Source organism: Thermobia domestica, chromosome 5 (assembly GCF_964235325.1).
Source record: "Thermobia domestica chromosome 5, izTheDome1.hap1.1, whole genome shotgun sequence".
Taxonomy (NCBI): Eukaryota; Metazoa; Arthropoda; class Insecta; order Zygentoma; family Lepismatidae; genus Thermobia; species Thermobia domestica.
In genome coordinates, this window is record NC_137458.1 from 286,322,552 (window position 1) to 286,339,906 (window position 17,355).

At 34.9% G+C, this 17,355-nt stretch overlaps 1 protein-coding gene across 1 annotated transcript; it reads right to left on the minus strand.

Moving 5' to 3' along the window:
• Positions 1-1,215: 1,215 nt before the first annotated feature.
• LOC145684896 (uncharacterized) lies at positions 1,216-16,683 on the minus strand. Its single transcript, XM_081757248.1, has 3 exons — positions 16,599-16,683; positions 4,532-4,583; positions 1,216-1,721 (listed from the first exon to the last, which is right to left on the minus strand). The coding sequence occupies exons 1-3, from the start codon at positions 16,614-16,616 to the stop codon at positions 1,315-1,317; spliced, it is 477 nt and encodes a 158-aa protein (XP_081613374.1). The 5' UTR covers positions 16,617-16,683; the 3' UTR covers positions 1,216-1,314.
• Between the last annotated feature and the right edge of the window lie 672 nt (positions 16,684-17,355).

Genomic DNA, 17,355 nt, shown 5'->3' on the forward strand with positions numbered 1-17,355 from the left:
TGCATGGTTGTCGCAAAGCGAAAGAAAATTTTCAAAAATAGATCCTACTCTTCCTTGATTTTGAGCACTTATTTTTTTTCCCTTCCATTTTATATATGTGCACATGTATTTTCCTAACATGAGCAACATTCAGGGCCCACTTCAGAAAGAGGAATTAAAAAATTAAATTAAATTAAATCTTTGAATTTTCCGTCCCATGCTTGTGCAGCCTATACTAAAAAAAAAAAAAAAATGAAATGAAATCTTTGAGTGTTACGTCCCACGGTTATGCCGGTTAGGCTAAAGGAGACGGTGATGATGAGGAATGAATGAAATGGTGGAATGAAGAAAGTGGGAGGAAACGGGAGAACCCCGGGAAAACCCACGCACACAGTGAATGTTCACCACAAAATTCACTTTCCGGAACCTGGGATTGAACCCGGAACCTCACGCACCAGAAGTGAACGCTTTACCGCTGAGCCACCGCGGTCTGAAAGAGGATTTAAGTACATATTAGCAATATTAAAAGTATTTTTTTCTCTTATCCTTTCCTTCTTTTCTTTTCTCTTTTTTACTCCCGAGTTTTATGTCTTTACTTCAGAGCCCGGGGCCTTCACCCCGCTCCCCTACTTAGTACGTCACTGCTGTTGGGTGTCATTCTTTTCTGCTCCTTAGCGTTAAGAATCTAATTCCCACACTGCCTATAGTAATAGTAAATTTTATTAAAAGGCTGTGCATCAGGTGGACACATAGCGAGATCATACCAAAAAAAAAAAAAAAAAAAAAAAAAAAGATAAAGGTTGATGAAAGGTATAGCTCTTCTCCTTCGAAGTTAATGTAGTAGTGATTAATATTATGGCAAAATAGTAAGTTGTAAGTTGTAGATTTGTTCTACATAATCTGCTGGAAGGTTCCATAAATTTTAAAAAATGCTTTTGAATGTGTCAGTTCCTCCGAGATCCCTGTGAATCCGCCACTGATAGCTTTGAACCATTATTTTCCTAAAGCTTCAGATTTAATTATTTATGATTTATATAGTTGGTTATGAAGCTATAGTATTTTTCACGCAAACACAGTATGTTTTCAGTGTACATAACACGTTTCCTTTTGTTTCTGTGGATTACATAACGCTTCATGCTCTGATAAATTATACCTTCATGCTTGAAAAAAAAAGAAAGAAAAATACATCATCATACTCTGTACACAGATTTAGAATTTTTCGCTTAGTCAATTAATTTTATATAGGAATAGATGTACTACTTTTACTTATGAAATAAAATATTTATTTTAGTTACAAGCTGTTGATGTTGTTCACACAAATTGAATTGTCAGCTTTCAACCAAAAAATCCACCGCCAATTCCGCCAGATCCACCACCAAATCCTCCGCCAAGGCCTCCGGAACCACCACCAAGTCCTCCAAAACCGCCACCAATTCCGCCAGATCCACCACCAAATCCGCCGCCAAGGCCTCCGGAACCACCACCAAGTCCTCCAAAACCTCCACCAATTCCGCCTGCTCCACCGCTGAGACCTCCAAATCCACTACCAATTCCACTGCCTATACCTCCGAATCCACCGCCAATTCCAGAAGATCCACCGCCAAATCCACCAAACCCACCACCAAGACCTCCAAATCCGCCAGATCCACCACCAATTCCATGTCCATGTTTTATAATGACAGGAACACTATGGATGGATAACAGATTGCTGTTGCTGTAACTTTTAGCGCCAATCGGCTCAGCTGAAAAAACATATAACATATTTAGAATATCATACTAAATGATCTCGAATGAGAGCATTTAGAATGATAAAGAAAACTAAATTTAATTTAAAAAGTGCATTCAATTTTGTGAGTTACACTCATTCCTATATCAACAAGCCATTATATGTTTATTATTAATTTTATTATTACTATTGCTACTGCTAATAATAATAATAATAATAATAATAATAATAATAATAATAATTCTTTTATCAGAGCCGGATTAAGGGGGCTTAGACTCTACATCCCTCTGCCTTCATGTGGACAGGTACCTCCACTCTGATCAAAATCTCAACTGACTTTCTAAAACTGATCATGAAGATACAATCATTATCGTAAAATAAGATACAAGCAAACATATGAAACGTATTCCCATAACTTTCCTATTGTATTTTCACAGATATGTATTTGGTGAAGTCTGCAGTGGTCACATATTATCTATAGTCCCGGGGCTTCAGATGGATTAATCCAGCCCTGATCTCAATACATGAGTATGATGACTTACTATGGGGCCCCACGACCAAAATAGCATGTATTAATTAAATTGATTACGTGTAAAATTTAATTGTAAGTGTTCCACCAATCTGGTTTGCCCAGGGACTCATAATGTGAAGACAGCGCCGGCTATGAATAGAATCAGTGCACTCTATGTGCATGCATTTACTATTCAATGTTACGGTAATCACTATATTTTTCATTAATTACTTCTTATTCAAGACCAAATAAATAAATAAAGATAAACACAAAGAATAAAAGAAAACAGAAAGGGAGAAAGAAAAAAACAATGAACATTTTAATTCCCTTAATTTTCAATGATATAATAAAAATAAACACTCATATATTACTTATCAGGCTTTGAATAACTTAAATTATTTATTTAAAACAATGTATTGAAGATTACATAAAAATATTACGGAAAAGTTATCATTTATTCAACTTTTGGTGAGGTTATTATAATTATATGATTTGCACAATGAACTGAGCTCTCACAAGGCGTGCACCCAGCAATGTTTGCTGGCGGGGTCCAACACTTCTATGTAATAATGAACCTCTCTTAGTCTGCACCCGAAAATACGATAAGTGATTCTTAATTACTGCCACCTATATTTTTTAAGGAAATATGATAGAGGTAGTTTCTTTTATGAGAAAAGAAAGAGTAGAGATGAGGTGTAAAATCAAATCATTAGCCTACACCAATCAATTCTCTGCTAAATAAGTACCCAACGATGTGAAAAAAGGCCAAAAATGTTAGTTGAGTTACGTAATTTTAGGGGGTCGAGACCCGATGATCTCGTGAGTGTGCACCTGGCTCTGACCTTTATTAATCACAAAATAAATAAATAAATAAATAAATAATGAAACCAAGTCTTTCAGTTTAACGCCCCACGATTATGATATTTAGCCTAAGGGATTCGGCAATGAACACAAAATGTGGCAAGTGGAAGTCGATAATTGTAATGCAGTATTGATCCCTATCTCTAATCAATACTGCTATCTTCATTTCAAAATTGTTCGCGGCAGATGATTGTGACAGAAACTGATGTTAGCCTTCCCCGAGGGTTTAGTGTCTAGCGTACGAGCATTTACTACACATGGTCATTAGTTATTTTCCAGAAGGAAAGGAGTGAACGTATTACGGTGGTACGGATTTCACCTTTCACTACGGAACATGGGCGCCCGAGCAATTCCCGGCTCACGAAAATGTATTAAACCTCTTACTATTTTCTAATACAAATACAAATACGAAATACAGATAAATAGAAATACAAATAGCAAACATAATAGAGCAACCAGGGATTTGAGACCCTTCCCTTGAAATTTTTTTTTTCGGGCGCTCATGCTACGTATTTTACGTTTCATATAGCCTCGGTGCTCTAGTACACTTTAACAAATAACAATTAAAACAAGAATTTGTCTTGTACCTTTCAAAATACGAAGTGGAAAGATTTTTAGTGAAGTTCCAAGAAACTACGTGATGCTTCCAGTGTCCTGTTGATCAAAGGTTTCGTTTGAAATTAGGGCAAAGATTTAATAGTTTATACTGGAGTTTCCCAAACGAGGCCACAAAACTCAGGTGATTCCGATTTATGTTCTTCTGGTCCTCACATAACGGTATTGAACATTAATAAAAAAAAAAAGTCAGAGGGTGGTATGATGACTTAGTGGTAGAACGCTTACTTCCAATGCATGGGGTCCCTGGTTCGATTTCCAGCCAGGACAACATGGTACTCGTGAGTTTTCTCGGGGTACTCCCGTTTCATCCTACTTTCTTATTCCACCAATTTTTCCATTATCATTCACTTGCTCAGTTAGGCTACCAGGCATAATCGTGAGACGTTAAACTCTAAGATTTCATTTTGAAAAAATACAGAAAGAATAGAAAAAATAGAATTCAAGTGAATTACGTGTTTCGCACTATAGTTGAGAATTTCACACAGGCATATTTTTATATATAAAAATCAATATAGAATATGTATTTGTATGTTTGTGACTTTGTTCGACACAGAAGTCCACACCATTCACTTGGCATACTTCAAAGTGGTTTTATCGAGGAGACGGTAGTTTGGAAAAGGCCGTAGGCCATATAGAACTTTTTGGTTTGTATTCTAAGGGAAAGAAGAGGGCTTCAAAAGGGAAGAGGGAGGTTAAAACTTACGTAAAAATACAGGTTAACTTACGAATTTCTCGTGTTAGAAGACGAAAATCGGTATATAATACAATTTATAAAAAGAAGTTCACATAAGGAAAAGGAAAAATATTATCTGTATGAAAGAGAGATGTGTACTTACCAGTTCCGAAACTGACTTCGTGAAGTATGGTGAAAATAACCATTGAAAGTATCTGAAATATTGTATAAATTACTGGCAACATGATATGAATGTAGTAGTAAAAACAAGAAAAATTAATTCCTAAATATAGTATTTCGTTATCTATTTACTTTTGAAATTACTAAATATCTTTTTTAACACAATATTCATTTAGAACACAAAAGTGATGCAGTAGATTAAGGTAGGATATAGTAGTAGTGGCCCCGTTATGGCCGAATGACTCATCCTCACTCTCTTTTACGACCAGGGTGAAAGGTCAATGACCTGGCCCGGGGTCAATGACCTAGGGGTACCTAGGACCACCCCCTCTAAATTTTGGCAGGGGTACCTTGGCCCACCCCCTAAATTTTGGCAGGGGTACATAGGACCACCCCCCTTAAATTTCGGAAATTGCCAAATCTAAAAATTTGGTATGGTAGCCTAGGACCATAGTATGTACCTCTATCAGTATTGGGTGTCTATGTCGTTCCCTTTCATGGGTAAAAAATTGCCAAAAATTCAAATTTCGGGGGTTTTTGACCTAATTTATCCCCTTGGATGAGGTATTATTATCCTATATAGTTATATGGGCGTATACAGGGGTCCATTACCTTTCATAACATATGGGTATATTAATGCACCCCTTGAAAAATTTGGGAGGGGTACGTTGGCCCACCCCTTAAATTTTGGAAATTGCCCAATTTAAACATTGGGTATTATAGTACAGGACCCTAATATGTATCATGATAAATTTGGGTGGTCCACCTCATTCCCTTCTAGGGGTATAAAATTGCCAAAATATAAACGTAAGCAATACGTTGTACCACGTGTTTGGTCTTTTGGCCCAATTTGTCCTCTTGGATGAGGTCCTATTACCTTATATGGTTATATGGTCATGTATAGGGGTCCATTACCTATCATAAGACATGGGTATATTAATGCACCCCTTGAAAAATTTGGGAGGGGTACTTTGGCCCACCCCTTAAATTTTGGAAATTGCCCAATTTCAACATTGGGTATTATAGTACCGGACCCTAATATGCATTATGATAAATTTGGGTGGTTTACCTCATTCCCTTCTAGGGGTATAAAATTGCCAAAATATAAACGTAAGCAATACGTTGTACCACGTGTTTGGTCTTTTGGCCCAATTTGTCCTCTTGGATGAGGTCCTATTACCTTATATGGTTATATGGTCATGTATAGGGGTCCATTACCTATCATAAGACATGGGTATATTAATGCACCCCTTGAAAAATTTGGGAGGGGTACTTTGGCCCACCCCTTAAATTTTGGAAATTGACCAATTTCAACATTGGGTATTATAGTATAGGACCCTAATATGCATTATGATAAATTTGGGTGGTCCACCTCATTCCCTTCTAGGGGTACAAAATTGCCAAAATATAAACGTAAGCAATACGTTATATCACGTGTTTGGTTTTCGGCCTAATTTATGTGCTTGGATGAGGTCCTATTACCTTATATAGTTATATGATCATGTATAGGGGTTTATTACCTATCATAAGACATAGGTACATTTGTGCACCCCCGGGAGGGGTACAATGGTCCACCCCTTAAATTTTGGAAATTGACCAATTTAAACATTTGGTATTATAGTACAAGACCCTAATATGTATTATGATAAATTTGGGTGGTCCACCTCGTTCCCTTCTAGGGGTACAAAATTGCCAAAAATATAAACGTAAGCAATACGTTATATCACGTGTTTGGTTTTCGGCCTAATTTATGTGCTTGGATGAGGTCCTATTACCTTATATAGTTATATGATCATGTATAGGGGTTTATTACCTATCATAAGACATAGGTACATTTGTGCACCCCCGGGAGGGGTACAATGGTCCACCCCTTAAATTTTGGAAATTGACCAATTTAAACATTTGGTATTATAGTACAAGACCCTAATATGTATTATGATAAATTTGGGTGGTCCACCTCGTTCCCTTCTAGGGGTACAAAATTGCCAAAAATATAAACGTAAGCAATACGTTATACCACGTGTTTGGTTTTTGGTCGATTTTATTCCCTTTGATGAGGTGTTATTACCTTATATGTTTACATGAGCGTATACAGGAGTCTATTACCTTTCATAAGACATGGGTATATTGATGCACCCCTTTAAATTTTGGGAGGGGTACCTTGGCCCAACCCTTTAATTTTGGAAATTGCTTAATTTCAACATGTGGTGTCATAGTACTAGATACTAATATGTATCATGATAAATTTGGGTGGTCCACCTCGTTCCCTTTTAGGGGTACCAAATTGCCAAAATATAAACGTAAGCAATACGTTATACCACGTGTTTGATTTTTGACCTAATTTATCTCCTTGATGAGGGCCTATTACATCATATAGTTATATGGTCATATAGGGGTCCATTCCCTATCATAAGACATAGGTACATTGATGCACCCCGGGAGGGGTACAATGGCCCACCCCTTTAATTTGGAAATTGCTCAATTAAACATTTGGTATTACAGTATAAGACCCTAATATGGATCACTATAAATTTGGGTGGTCCACCTCGTTCCCTTTTAGGGGTACAAAATTGACAAAATATAAACGTAAGCATTACGTTGTACCACGTGTTTGGTTTTTGACCTAATTTATTCCTTTGGATGAGGTCCTATTACCTTATATGGTTATATGGTCATGTATATGGGTCCTCGCTATCATAGTACATGACCTCAATATGTATCATGATAAATTTGGGTGGTCCATCTTGTTCCCTTTCATGGGTAAAAATTGCTAAAATATAAACATAAGCAATATGTTGTACCATGTGTTTGGTTTTTGGCCCAATTTCTTCCCTTTGATGAGGTTTTATTACCTTATATGGTTATATGGTCATGTATATAGGTTCATTTCCTATCATAAGATATGGGTACATTGATGCATCCTTTAAAAATTTGGGAGGGGTATCTTGGCTCATCCACTCGGTTTTAGAAATTGTTTAATATAAGCATTTGGTATCATAGTACAGGTCTCCAATATGTACCACTATAAATTTGGATGGTCCACATCGTTCCCTTTTCATAGGTAAAGAACTACCAAAAATCAAATTTCGGAGGTTATTGACCCCTATTTAGCATGTTATATGGTTTATTACCTTTATATGTTTATGTTCCCTTTTAAATTTGGGAATTATCAAATAACAAAATTCGGTAAACGTTTTCTAAGACCCCATTGTAGATGTTGATGTTCCTCTTATGGCCAAATATTCAAAATGTAAATGTTATTGACCGGCTTTATTATTGAATAAGTACAGGATTTATTACTTTTTTTCATAAGACACAGGTGTATTTGTGTACCAATCTTAAATTTTGGAAGGGGTACATTTCTTATTGTCGTATCAATAATTGGTAATTGTTCATTGGGTAAATCATTACGATCACGTGATCGGTTATTGACCTATGATGGGATTAGGAGTCCAGGACATTGGTACATTGAAACTTTGTAGGATAATTTGAGAATGCGTCATTGGTTTTGATTATTCCCGCCAAATATAAACGTAAGCAAGACGTTGTACCACGTGATTGTCCTTGATGAGGTAGTGTACAGGGATTCATTTCCTTTGTTGTGGTACTTCTTAAGTTTGAGTACACACACACTTCTAGAAAACAGTTGGTTCTACTCAGGTAAACAATTGACGGACATTATTGACCTTATTGAACATATAATGATATGATTAACTCTAAGACTTAGGTATATCAAGAGAAGTATTCTTTAAATTTGGGAATGGTGATAAACAGAATTTTAACATGAGGTGCGAAATTTGAAACAATACATTGAACTTTAGTCACAGCTCATAGTCTAAGATCATTGGTGGTGATTGATTTGAAATCTGATAGCTAACCTTATTGAATCTTATGACTCATAGACGAAAGGCAATACATGCTACAACAGTTTAAAATTTAATCATAAGGTGATGTAATCTGACACTAGCAAAGTTATTGTGTATGCAATTTGATTGGATGATCACTATCTTTCCTGCAATCTGATTGGTTGATCACTATCTTTCGTGCAATCTGATTGGTTGATGATTTTCAAATCTTTGCTGTATTCAGTTTTAAGTTTAACATTTAAAAATCTTGGTTTCGTTCATCATTTTGCACTCACTGATAAATATGATCAAAACCGTTTATTTGTTAATCGAATAGTTAAAAACCGGTTAAAGTTTGACGGTTAACCGTGAAACGTAAAATTTTTTGCTTGAAACTTTTTGTTTAAAAATTCTTGCTTTCAAATTTTTGTTTGATTTTTTTTGTTTCAAAATTTGGTTTGACATTTTTCGTTTCCAAATTTTTTGTTTCAAAATTTTTTGTTTAAAAATTTTTCGTTTGAAATTTTTTGTTTGAAAATTTTTGTTCGAAAATTTTGTTTAAAATTTTTTGTTTGAAATTTTTCGTTTCCAAATTTTTTGTTTGAAATTTTTTGTTTCAAAATTTTGTTTGAAATTTTTTTCGCTTCAAAATTTTGTTTGAATTTTTTTCGTTTGAATTTTTTTCGTTTCAAAATTTTGCCTGGGTTTGTACTTGAAATGAAAAAACACAATTCATTGAAATGGATCATTTTATTACACTCCACATACATCCATACCAGATATAGGTCTATGATCTGGATATTGTCGATACAATGTATTTTGAACTTCTTGCACTAGTTTGTCTTTAGCATATAATTTTAATTCCAGTTGAAGTCTTTTAAGGTCTAGTGCAATATCAATTGGTGGAAACTCAATGTCCATTTGATCACAAATAAACTGTTTATCAATACAATTATGCACCCACGAACGATGTTGACAACCATCACAATATCTAGATACATGTTGTACAATATGCATAACACATTTTTCAAAATAGTACTTTTTCAGGAATATACTAGTTTTGTTGCACACTTCCACTGCATGTTTCACACACTGGAATACGCTGATGAATTTGTTCCATTCTGTTTCCGTTAGATACACCATGTTGCGAGGGACATGAGATGTACTCTTTTTACGTAACAGCACCATCTTCTCTTCGAGGACTGTACGCAGCACCACTTCATGATTTGAGCCTAATGATTTGACTATGGTCACATTTAGCTCATCATGAAAATAATCGTTCATTTGGTCGATTCGTGCCATTCTTCACAGGTCAGTTGTACACCAAATTGTTCTGCTTTGCTCAATCGAATCACAGGTTCAAATGTTCTAGCACTGATACCAATCATCACATGTTTTGTTTGAAATATATTTATTGGATAATAGCTTGCGAAGATGAACTCTTTATCGTTAGAAGTACACATCTTTCCTCCTGAAAAGCACTTGCTCAAATGATTTCGTGGGATGACACTGTATTTGCTGGTTTATAGTTATTGCTGACGTCATTGGAAAGGAATGTGCTGATTCATGATTTCATCACAGTTGCTGACGTCATGCCGACCAACCAAATTCATACAACTACGGCTGACGTCATTGGAAAGAAATGTGCTGATTCATGATTTCATCACAATTGCTGTGTACTAAATTCAAGTTGATGACTTCGACCCAAGAATCCTTTATAACATAAAGATACAGATCCAGTATTTAAGAAACGCAGTAGTTCTTCTTGTTTTGATGCTTCCATGGGTAAATATCTTGCTGGTAAAATTATATTCTTATCATTTTCAAGCTTCACTACGATTCTTAATCCAAACTTTGTAGGGATCATTTGGCTAGCTAAGATTCTATAAGGTACATTCTGTTGTAAATCAGTAATCTTGGTAAATGATTTCATCACATCACGTGTGTTTAGAAACTGCAGACAAGTAGCCATGATGATGTTATCATGAATACTAACTCGAACGATGATGCAAAACTGATGACGTTGCATTATCATGTTCTGACATGTACTATTGCACCACATGTTGCCAGAGGTTTTTGCTCTAAACAGTTCCGGTTCTTTACTAATGAGTGCACAAACTTTTAAAAATGTCAAACCAAACTTTGAAACAAAAATTTAGAACAAAAAATCTTTGAAACAAAATTTTGAAACGAAAAAAATTCAAACGAAAAAAATTCAAACAAAATTTTGAAGCGAAAAAAATTTCAAACAAAATTTTGAAACAAAAAATTTCAAACAAAAAATTTGGAAACGAAAAATTTCAAACAAAAAATTTTAAACAAAATTTTCGAACAAAAATTTTCAAACAAAAAATTTCAAACGAAAAATTTTTAAACAAAAAATTTTGAAACAAAAAATTTGGAAACGAAAAATGTCAAACCAAATTTTGAAACAAAAAAAATCAAACAAAAATTTGAAAGCAAGAATTTTTAAACAAAAAGTTTCAAGCAAAAAATTTTACGTTTCACGGTTAACCGTCAAACTTTAACCGGTTTTTAACTATTCGATTAACAAATAAACGGTTTTGATCATATTTATCAGTGAGTGCAAAATGATGAACGAAACCAAGATTTTTAAATGTTAAACTTAAAACTGAATACAGCAAAGATTTGAAAATCATCAACCAATCAGATTGCACGAAAGATAGTGATCAACCAATCAGATTGCAGGAAAGATAGTGATCATCCAATCAAATTGCATACACAATAACTTTGCTAGTGTCAGATTACATCACCTTATGATTAAATTTTAAACTGTTGTAGCATGTATTGCCTTTCGTCTATGAGTCATAAGATTCAATAAGGTTAGCTATCAGATTTCAAATCAATCACCACCAATGATCTTAGACTATGAGCTGTGACTAAAGTTCAATGTATTGTTTCAAATTTCGCACCTCATGTTAAAATTCTGTTTATCACCATTCCCAAATTTAAAGAATACTTCTCTTGATATACCTAAGTCTTAGAGTTAATCATATCATTATATGTTCAATAAGGTCAATAATGTCCGTCAATTGTTTACCTGAGTAGAACCAACTGTTTTCTAGAAGTGTGTGTGTACTCAAACTTAAGAAGTACCACAACAAAGGAAATGAATCCCTGTACACTACCTCATCAAGGACAATCACGTGGTACAACGTCTTGCTTACGTTTATATTTGGCGGGAATAATCAAAACCAATGACGCATTCTCAAATTATCCTACAAAGTTTCAATGTACCAATGTCCTGGACTCCTAATCCCATCATAGGTCAATAACCGATCACGTGATCGTAATGATTTACCCAATGAACAATTACCAATTATTGATACGACAATAAGAAATGTACCCCTTCCAAAATTTAAGATTGGTACACAAATACACCTGTGTCTTATGAAAAAAAGTAATAAATCCTGTACTTATTCAATAATAAAGCCGGTCAATAACATTTACATTTTGAATATTTGGCCATAAGAGGAACATCAACATCTACAATGGGGTCTTAGAAAACGTTTACCGAATTTTGTTATTTGATAATTCCCAAATTTAAAAGGGAACATAAACATATAAAGGTAATAAACCATATAACATGCTAAATAGGGGTCAATAACCTCCGAAATTTGATTTTTGGTAGTTCTTTACCTATGAAAAGGGAACGATGTGGACCATCCAAATTTATAGTGGTACATATTGGAGACCTGTACTATGATACCAAATGCTTATATTAAACAATTTCTAAAACCGAGTGGATGAGCCAAGATACCCCTCCCAAATTTTTAAAGGATGCATCAATGTACCCATATCTTATGATAGGAAATGAACCTATATACATGACCATATAACCATATAAGGTAATAAAACCTCATCAAAGGGAAGAAATTGGGCCAAAAACCAAACACATGGTACAACATATTGCTTATGTTTATATTTTAGCAATTTTTACCCATGAAAGGGAACAAGATGGACCACCCAAATTTATCATGATACATATTGAGGTCATGTACTATGATAGCGAGGACCCATATACATGACCATATAACCATATAAGGTAATAGGACCTCATCCAAAGGAATAAATTAGGTCAAAAACCAAACACGTGGTACAACGTAATGCTTACGTTTATATTTTGTCAATTTTGTACCCCTAAAAGGGAACGAGGTGGACCACCCAAATTTATAGTGATCCATATTAGGGTCTTATACTGTAATACCAAATGTTTAATTGAGCAATTTCCAAATTAAAGGGGTGGGCCATTGTACCCCTCCCGGGGTGCATCAATGTACCTATGTCTTATGATAGGGAATGGACCCCTATATGACCATATAACTATATGATGTAATAGGCCCTCATCAAGGAGATAAATTAGGTCAAAAATCAAACACGTGGTATAACGTATTGCTTACGTTTATATTTTGGCAATTTGGTACCCCTAAAAGGGAACGAGGTGGACCACCCAAATTTATCATGATACATATTAGTATCTAGTACTATGACACCACATGTTGAAATTAAGCAATTTCCAAAATTAAAGGGTTGGGCCAAGGTACCCCTCCCAAAATTTAAAGGGGTGCATCAATATACCCATGTCTTATGAAAGGTAATAGACTCCTGTATACGCTCATGTAAACATATAAGGTAATAACACCTCATCAAAGGGAATAAAATCGACCAAAAACCAAACACGTGGTATAACGTATTGCTTACGTTTATATTTTTGGCAATTTTGTACCCCTAGAAGGGAACGAGGTGGACCACCCAAATTTATCATAATACATATTAGGGTCTTGTACTATAATACCAAATGTTTAAATTGGTCAATTTCCAAAATTTAAGGGGTGGACCATTGTACCCCTCCCGGGGGTGCACAAATGTACCTATGTCTTATGATAGGTAATAAACCCCTATACATGATCATATAACTATATAAGGTAATAGGACCTCATCCAAGCACATAAATTAGGCCGAAAACCAAACACGTGATATAACGTATTGCTTACGTTTATATTTTTGGCAATTTTGTACCCCTAGAAGGGAACGAGGTGGACCACCCAAATTTATCATAATACATATTAGGGTCTTGTACTATAATACCAAATGTTTAAATTGGTCAATTTCCAAAATTTAAGGGGTGGACCATTGTACCCCTCCCGGGGGTGCACAAATGTACCTATGTCTTATGATAGGTAATAAACCCCTATACATGATCATATAACTATATAAGGTAATAGGACCTCATCCAAGCACATAAATTAGGCCGAAAACCAAACACGTGATATAACGTATTGCTTACGTTTATATTTTGGCAATTTTGTACCCCTAGAAGGGAATGAGGTGGACCACCCAAATTTATCATAATGCATATTAGGGTCCTATACTATAATACCCAATGTTGAAATTGGTCAATTTCCAAAATTTAAGGGGTGGGCCAAAGTACCCCTCCCAAATTTTTCAAGGGGTGCATTAATATACCCATGTCTTATGATAGGTAATGGACCCCTATACATGACCATATAACCATATAAGGTAATAGGACCTCATCCAAGAGGACAAATTGGGCCAAAAGACCAAACACGTGGTACAACGTATTGCTTACGTTTATATTTTGGCAATTTTATACCCCTAGAAGGGAATGAGGTGGACCACCCAAATTTATCATGATACATATTAGGGTCCTGTACTATAATACCCAATGTTTAAATTGGGCAATTTCCAAAATTTAAGGGGTGGGCCAACGTACCCCTCCCAAATTTTTCAAGGGGTGCATTAATATACCCATATGTTATGAAAGGTAATGGACCCCTGTATACGCCCATATAACTATATAGGATAATAATACCTCATCCAAGGGGATAAATTAGGTCAAAAACCCCCGAAATTTGAATTTTTGGCAATTTTTTACCCATAAAAGGGAACGACATAGACACCCAATACTGATAGAGGTACATACTATGGTCCTAGGCTACCATACCAAATTTTTAGATTTGGCAATTTCCGAAATTTAAGGGGGGTGGTCCTATGTACCCCTGCCAAAATTTAGGGGGTGGGCCAAGGTACCCCTGCCAAAATTTAGAGGGGGTGGTCCTAGGTACCCCTAGGTCATTGACCCCGGGCCAGGTCATTGACCTTTCACCCTGGTCGTAAAAGAGAGTGAGGATGAGTCATTCGGCCATAACGGGGCCACTACTACTGATATAATAATAATAAATTTATTTACTAATCTATGAATCTTGAAGTGACGTAGAATTGGTTACCCTAATTTCTTCTTTACAAAATAGTGACAACAAACACTTTCTTATTTCCTTTAATATAGTATTTGTTAATACAAGTTGCTAAGTAATATAACTGGTACTTAGGTGCTTATCCTAGTACTTTATTAGGGGCGCGATGGCTCAGGGTTAGTGCGTTCACCTCCGGTGCTTGGGATCCCTGGTTCGATCCCAGCTCGCGCCGTGTGGATTTTGTGGTGGACAAACACCGTGCTCGTGGATTTCCTCGGGGTTCTACCGTTTCCTCCCACTTTCTTCATTCCACCATTTCATTCATTTCTCATCATCGCCGTCTCCTTTAGCCTAACCGGCATAACCGTGGGACGTAAAGCTTAAAGATTTCATTTCATTTTATAGTCCTTTATTACCAATAGAAAGTGCCATCTATAATAATATATGTAGTGTTGCATATGAGACGAGACGAAACAGAATCTTCGTGATAAGAATCGGGACGAGACAGAGCTTGCTAAAGAAGCATAATTATTTTTTGTGATAAGACATCAGTTTTTACTACACATTTTTCGAGACAGCATTAACTCAAATCTTGTGTTGTGCCAACACTTTCGACCAAAGAAGTATCTTCTAGCATACAGAACACGCATTTTATCATTATTAAAATTCCCTAATATAGTGATTGATTACTTAAAGTTTGTTATGTACGTATTGTATGATACAGTATCTACTTCTTAAAGAGGAACCCAAAACCACTACTCAGATTTACACAAAAATACTGATCAAGTCTCGAATTGCAAACCACAGAAGCCATGTTGGTTAGCAACTATGCTACTAAGAGACACTCCTATATTAGAATGTAGTATTAATTTCTAACGAATGTTCAAATCTTATCAATAAATTACCTTGATGTGAAGCAAGGTGAATGTACTTATTTGACTCCAGTTTCCTATTTTACGAACAACTATAACTCAGTGAGGATAAATTTCATCATTATGGTTAGATGGATAATGTTCTTGACGTTGGCATTAAAATTTCGGATTCAATTACCATTTAGAACGGATACTATTCGGATTTTACTTCCAATTACAAATTCGTGTCTCGCATATGCATCTTAGAAAAGACAAGTTAAACTACAAGTAAGCAAATAAACAAATAAACGTTAATTGTAACATTGTTGTAATAAGTCAATACATAGCAACAAGGAATAAATGAGAACATTGCGAAATCATTAGTTTCTTAAAGGTTTCAGCCGTCCATTTTATATGTTCTTGGATCGATTACCTGTTTGTTTGAACATTCTAATTAAGTTCATAATCTATTAATTGAAATGTTTACTCAAGTGTTAGTTAAATGAGCAACAATATGTATTCATATTTCCTATCTAGAACAATATGTCCACAAGACATACTTTGGATATCCTACAGATTCCAAAGCAGTCCCAGGACATTTGTGATCGAACCAGAAATTTTAATGTTGATGGAAACATACACAGTATTTCCTGTGGATTTCAATGGAACGTATATGTTACGGAACAATAGCTGTATGTTCAAAATGTGTCCTGTGATTACCCTGCTAGAAAAAGACCAGAAATACCTCACAAAAGGTTTAGACATTTTGATGTCTAGAACTTATCTTTTTGAAGTTTAATTGACGTATGCATTTTAGGTAAGTCATTTTCCATTTATTTAAAGGTAAATAAATAGAAAGATAACTTTCGGTTGTTTCTTGTATCTTCACATACCACACTAAAACACCAACTATCTGGTTTGCCGTAGTCTTTCTGTCCGAAAAGGGCGTGGCAAAAAATGACTAGTCATTTAATATTTACTTATTCTATGAAATAAAAATTGCAAATTATTTCCAAAATTTCTGTTTTCCATAACCTCTCAGGTACCTCAACAAACAAAACTACAAGGAAAGAAAATGTTACCACCACTTATTAATACAACCCAAAGAGTATACTTACCAAGTTAGTGAGAACCATCTCGGGTTTGTTCTGAAAGCTTGAACTGTGAAACTAGCCTATGCTTATCAATGTTTGAATTTTGAGTCGAAACCTCCACTATATATATATACGCAGTAAAAACTTTCAAAAAACACAAGGATATTACGTCACCTTTATGTCATTTCAATACTTTCAAACTGTAATTAAAGTAAGGACTAAATTATGAAAAATTACAAATATATATTTTCCTCAAACATCATCATTAGAGTAATAAAAGATCATATTTTCCGGAAGTTCCAATTGAATGATCTGGTGTATATTTGATGCGTGAAGGAAGAAGTTACGCACCATGATTACGCACTTGTTATCAAACACTACACATCAATAACAATCTAACACTTAAAGTTAAATGTTGAAATTTACAATTGTTTACTCCTTATTAATATTTCCGCTTTCCTTCAAAATGAATATATATATATATATATATATATATATATATATATATATATATATATATATATATATATGTCATGAATGTAGAAGTAATCCAAGTTCCTTTTTTGAGCTACATCTTCCGTAATTTCTAGCTCATTATAGAAATCATAGCATCAAGATTGTGAGGTCAGCCTGTTGGATAAAGTTCTAAAATGTGTTGTGTTAATATTTTGTAAGATCAAATCCCTAAAGTGTAACTCCTAGAATAAATTTTTTGAATCTCAGCTTAAGGGAAGGTAGAGTATTTGATAATTTTAAACCTAGCTTGTTGATTAGTTGATCT